Source organism: Chiloscyllium plagiosum, chromosome 4 (genome assembly GCF_004010195.1).
Source record: "Chiloscyllium plagiosum isolate BGI_BamShark_2017 chromosome 4, ASM401019v2, whole genome shotgun sequence".
Taxonomy (NCBI): Eukaryota; Metazoa; Chordata; class Chondrichthyes; order Orectolobiformes; family Hemiscylliidae; genus Chiloscyllium; species Chiloscyllium plagiosum.
Window position 1 is genome coordinate 307989 of NC_057713.1, and position 5919 is coordinate 313907.

Here is a 5919-nt window from a genome sequence, read left to right on the forward strand (position 1 = left end):
TTCATCAACACTCCCATTTCATTGACAGAGACTGCTGCAGACTGGATGCTGTGCTCCAGGAGAATAATGGAGCCATTTTATTGGGAGAGAAACACACACCAAAACAAAAGAAAAATCTGACAAAAAAAAGGCCACCCGAGACAGACAGAGAGAGGGGGGCTCTCAGCATCATTCTAGAACATTCCACAGCATTCGACACACAGCCAGAAACTTACAGCAAACTGCTCCCACCTGAACATTCACAAACTGGATCAGGTACAGGACAGAAACATAGTCTTGTCCCTCATGGTCAGGAAGGAGCCAACAATCAGTACCTTCACCCTAACCCCTGCCCGACTGGCCCACTCTCGCAGGCTGTTCAGGGGCATCCTGATGGTCAGTGCAGACACACTCTGCGCTGAGTGACCGGGGCTCGCAGTGGGTCACCACAACGAAGGCAATGGATAAACGACAGGCCCTCCTTCTTTGGGATGTGCCAACAGCTAAAGCAGTGAATGCGATATTTCTTGTACCTGGGGAACATGCAAATATAGAAATGAGGAAAAGTACAGGGTCGTTTTCCCAGAGGTTTTCTGCCCTAACAATAATGTCCCAGTGAATCTGGCCATGTTTCCCTTCCCCATCAACAGTACCCCCCCACCCCCCCCTGAAACACCTTGATCTCAAGTGATTCCCTCCCCTCCTCCAAACCCAGTAAACCCTCCGACACCCTGATCAAGTCCTTCCTGGATCTTATTTACTTACTAGCCTCTCCCTCGCCCCCCCCCCCCCCCCCAACCCAAGCTCGGCGACACTCCAGTATTCAAGCTTGGATGGACTGGGCTATCAATACGACATAGGAGCAAGTAGGCTGCTCAGCTAATCAAGTCTTCTCTGCCATTAGTGACTGATCTGATAATCCTCAACTCACTTTCCTGCCTTTTCACCATCACCTCCAATTCTCTTACTGCTCTTGAAATGTGTAGCTCCTTAATCTGAGGTGGTGTTCTCTGGTCTCAGACACTCCCACAAGGTCTTACACTTTCACCACATCCCACTGTCAAACCCCAATAAAAGGGCTTTCCTTAATAATGGGCCTGTCCTCATTGGAACATGGTCCAGTCTCAATATGGCACAGACGGTGTGTGGGTGTGCCTGTGTGTCCATACCTACCGAGAGTCAGTGTGTGTGTCCGTGTGTCCGTGTGAGAGAGTGTGAGTGAGAGTATGTGACTATCCCCCAGTGAGGTTGTGCCCTCCGGTAGGAGTCTGGATTAGCTTGTGGGTCTGGCTGTGTGCAGTTACCTGATTCCACACGCGTTACACAGTGGTGTCCCGTCCTCTGCATCTCTCCACAGGGGGGTTTTCTCAGTGCCACAGGATACACAGCACTTCCCATCTGTAACACAACCAAATTGACATGGTCATTGGTGGGCATGAGCTCAGCTCCCACCCCCCCCCCCCCCCCCCCCAGACAGAGTCAGATTGAGGTTCCTCGGTCATTGCCCACCTTCAGTCACCACTCCAGCACAAGCAGAGACTTTATAAATGGGGAAGTATAGGGACCATCTGTCGGGGACCAAGGAGAATGGGAGGCTGGGAGCAGATTCCCATTAAAGACTCACACAGGATCAGAAACTGATGCTCAGCTTCAACAGAGGATCCTGAACACACAAGCAGCTACAAAGGTTTCACTGCAACCGATTGAAGCTGTGCCTGGAGTCACTGTCACATCCTCCACCCTCACTCCCCACACCCTGACTCAGGGTGATCCAAGCCTTGGAGCCCAGCATCAATTCATCAGAATAATCGCATTATCCAAAGGCTTCAACAACATGGCCATGTTAAAGACAGACTCCTGTTGTGCTCACTGGGATTTACAATGGTCAGCACAGACAGACCCACATTATACAGACAGACCAGCAGGTGTGAAATTAGGAAACGTGTCCACAGCCAGAGACCAACAACACAAGAAGCTCGACACCATCCAGAACATTTGACTAACTCCCACAAACACCCACTCCCTCCCCCACCGACGCTCAGTAGCAGCAGAGTGTACTATCTACAAGATTCACTGCAGAAACTCACCAAAGATCCTCAGACAGCACCTTCCAAACCCACGGCCACTACCATCCAGAAGGACAAGGGCAGCAGATACATGGGAACACCACCCTCTGGAAGTTCCCCTCCGAGCCCCTCACCATCCTGACTTGGAAATATATCACTGTTCCTTCATGTCACTGGATCAGAATCCTGGAATTCCCTCCCTAAGGGACATTGTGGGTCTACCTACAGCACATGGACTGCAGCAGTTCAGGAAGGCAGCTCACCCCCACCTTCTCAAGGGGGCAACTAGGGACGGGCAGTAAATACTGGTTAGTTGGCAATGTCCATATCCTACAAGTGAACAAAAAGAAACTTCTACTGCAAGGTAGCTTGGCATGAAAGCTTCAGATAGTAATCTCCACACACAGCAGGTCCCTCTCTCCCTGCGTACAGGACACGGGCTCCCCCCTCTCTCCCTGCGTACAGGGACACGGGCTCCCCCCTCTCTCCCTGCGTACGGGGACACGGGCTCCCCCCTCTCTCCCTGCGTACGGGAACACGGGCTCCCCCCCTCTCCCTGCGTACGGGGACACGGGCTCCCCCCCCTCTCCCTGCGTACGGGGACACGGGCTCCCTCCCTCTCCCTGCGTACGGGGACACGGGTTTCGCTATATGACCAGCCTTTATTACTCATTGTAATTGCTCTTGAACTGATTGGCTCTCTACACCATTTCAAAAGGGATAGGAGTTAACTGACTCAGTTAAGAATCAACCACCTTGCTCAAAGTCTGGGGTCCTGCCTTAATGGACATCAGTTAGAGGGTCAGTATTGGGCAAGCTCCGAACTGTAACTTGGAGTGAATTTTACCACCTGCCATGTTGGTATTTAAACTCATGTCCCTGGAACATTAGCCTGGGGCTCTGGGTTATTATTCCGTTGGCAGAGAATTAGAGTGGACCATTCAGCTCCCAGCCTACTCCATCACTCAGTACAATCACTCATTCTGATCACGGCCAATCTGCTAGCTCAATAGCTTCTTCCTGCTCCTCCCTAGATCCTTTGCTCCCTTTAGCTCCAAGTGCAACATCCAAGTGCTGCTGACATTACAACATTACTGTCAATCCAATTCTCACTGTGAGGTGAAATGGCAGAAACAGTTATGGATTGGCATGTGCTATCACAGCTATAGCAGAGAATAAACATCAAAAACAATAGCCCCCACCAATACCTGCGCACCACTTCCTGAGTGAAGCTTATGGAAGACCCTCTTACAGTTTAATATTTCAACCATCAAACATCACACCACATCAAGCTCTTTCTATCCCAAAGGCATTTAATTTCTTCCATCACCATCATCTCTCAGAAGAAGCCAATGACGATGAGATCCCAGACGTGACGTTTGGGGGTGGGGGGGTGGGGGGCGGTAGGTGTGATGAACCATGGAGCTTTCTCCACATAAAATTGGAACAGAACAGATGTGAAGGGTGAAACGGCCTTATCCTTCTGTGTTCAGTCTCTCCATCCCCATGTCCTGCTGTGTCCATCACTCACTCCTTGCACCACCTCAGAGTTTCACTTACACACAGCGTTAGGAGCATCCTCCTCAGAGCTGCTGCACCTTGCCAGAGGCTCCACTTTGTTACGACGTGATCGGATCTTCAGGAGTTTCCGATGAAGTCCGGGGCTGAGGGAGACAGGAACCTTGGATGAGAGCACGGTTATGAAAATGTGTAAAACCCACTCTTGGGAGAGAGGAAGGGACAGGGTGGGGGCAGGTTTTGAATTTTGTAGGATTGTGAATAACCAAAGATGAGAAACCAGAAACAGGGGAAGCTGCGCAGCTCTGGCAGCATCTGTGGAGAGAACTCAAAGGTAACGTTTCACATCCAGTGACAACTCTTCAGAAGCTTATTCCCATGTATCTGCTGTCCCTTGTCCTTCTGGGTGGAAGTGGCCATGGGTTTGGAAGGTACTGCCTGAGGATCTTTGGTGAGTTTCTGCAGTGCCTCTTGTAGATGGTACACACTGCTGCTACTGAGCATCATTGATGGAGGTGGGGTGGTGGTAGTGAAGACAGCCATTCTGCCCGTTCTGTGTGTGCTGGCTCTTTGAGGGAACCATCATGCTTTGCCTCATATCCTGTTCATGGGAACACCACCCCATGCAAGATCCACCCCCCCCCAGCCCCTCACCATCCTGACTTGGGAAATATATCACCGTTCCTTCACTGTCGCTGGGTCAGAATCCTGGAATTCCCTCCCTAAGGGACATTGTGGGTCTACCCACAGCACATGGACTGCAGCAGTTCAGGAAGGCAGCTCACCCCCACCTTCTCAAGAGGCAACTAGGGACGGGCAGTAAATACTGGGTCCAGACAATAATGCCCATGTCCCCCAAAGTGAATCTTAAAAATTGACTTTTTGTCTGTCACCCTCTCAGTTTCTTGCCCAACTTACTTTAACCAGCTCTTTTCTGAGATCAGTTTCCACTACCTTTTCAGATCAAGAGATTCAGATCCCAACAATTGAGCGTGTAGATTTTTCTTCATCTACCCTCTTTTGGCAATAATTTTAAATCTCTTATCCTCAGTATTAGCCCAGTTATCTGAGCAAATATCTTTTCTTGATCCAATTGAGCAAAATGTCTCATCTTGAAAGCCTTGATGAGGCCACCTCTCCTCCCTCTTCTGTGCCTAGAAGAACAGCTCAAACCATCCTCTCCTCAGAAGTGAAATCCCTCTCTCTGGCAAAACCTGGTAAACCTCCCTGAGCTTTATCTAAGGCTTGGACATCACCTGAAGAAGTGTGGGGTCCAGGAAGGGCTGTGAGGTGGGGGTGCTGCTACACATCCTGGACTGTGGGGTGGTCTCAGACTCTGGGAGACGAGCAACAGAACTAGGAGCAGGAGGCCATTCAGCCCCTCAATCCTGCTCCATCACTCAAAAGAATCATGAATGATCTCATCTTGGCCTCCAACCCTTTACTAATTCAACACCTGAATACACAATGGCAGCAGCCACCACACTCTGAGGGAGTGAATCCCACAGATACACGACCCTTTGAGAGCAGTAACATCCCCCCAAATCAGTTTGAAACCTGAGACACCCCCTGGATCGCCCCATCCCCCCCATAATTACTTCATCCATTTGCAGCAGCTTGGCAGCTGCCAGGCTCAGGGAGATCTCGGTGAGGGGGGGGGGGGTGAGGTTGTGTGATATACCTGTAGTGGGCAGTGATGTGGAGCTGACAGTCTCCAGTATTCACAATACGCCTCTCCATGCACAGAGTCACTCCTTCGAAGCTGGGGTCTCCGTCCAATGCGCTGCGGCGGGGGGCTGACTGCTTACGGCATTTCCGACTCTGCTGCACCGTCCGACCGCAGGAATCAGATATCCCAGATCCACAGGAATCTCTGCATTCAGGCGCTGACGATGTGGTCACTCTGGATGCTGACTGCTCACTACTGCCCTGACCCCTTAGCCCTACTTCAGGATGGCTGCTTTCATCAGTTACCCAGCTTGGGGACCCTACAGCCCCACTCGGGTCTCCTGCTGTGGCCTCAGTATGATCACTGCTCCCTGTACAACAACTCAAACTCCTCATGTGGCCACCTGTCTCTGGGGAAATCCTGGCTAACCCAATGTCAGAAAGCCCCTCTTCCCAGCCAGAAGCCTGTCTTTGTCCTGGATCACACAGGCACCTGCCCTCGGCACTCGCGTTCCAATACTCTGGAACAGGCACACAATTCCTGCTGGATTTGACATCGATAGGTAAGGAGTCACTTTCGCCCTGCTTCTCACTAGTAGAAGCCAGCTCCTGCCTTAGTCTGTCCATGCCCCCCTCACTCTGGGGGCTCTGTCCTTCCCACCCAGCCTGTTTGGTGGAACATCCTGTG

General features: G+C 51.2%; 1 protein-coding gene across 1 annotated transcript; it reads right to left on the reverse strand.

Annotated features, from left to right (window-relative positions):
* Positions 1 to 206: 206 nt before the first annotated feature.
* Positions 207 to 5647, reverse strand: zglp1 (zinc finger GATA like protein 1). Its single transcript, XM_043687547.1, has 4 exons — positions 5245 to 5647; positions 3606 to 3709; positions 1284 to 1377; positions 207 to 512 (listed from the first exon to the last, which is right to left on the reverse strand). The coding sequence occupies exons 1-4, from the start codon at positions 5625 to 5627 to the stop codon at positions 377 to 379; spliced, it is 717 nt and encodes a 238-aa protein (XP_043543482.1). The 5' UTR covers positions 5628 to 5647; the 3' UTR covers positions 207 to 376.
* Positions 5648 to 5919: the final 272 nt, after the last annotated feature.

Excerpts from the sequence above, each read along its gene's own strand:
- zglp1 (XM_043687547.1), bottom strand. The coding sequence starts at position 5,627 with ATGAGGAGTTTGAGTTGTTGTACAGGGAGCAGTGATCATACTGAGGCC. Across the intron at positions 3,710-5,244 it reads CACATCACTGCCCACTACAG|CCCCGGACTTCATCGGAAAC; the intron begins GTATATCACACA and ends TGTCTCCCTCAG. Across the intron at positions 513-1,283 it reads TGTAACGCGTGTGGAATCAG|GTACAAGAAATATCGCATTC; the intron begins GTAACTGCACAC and ends CATGTTCCCCAG.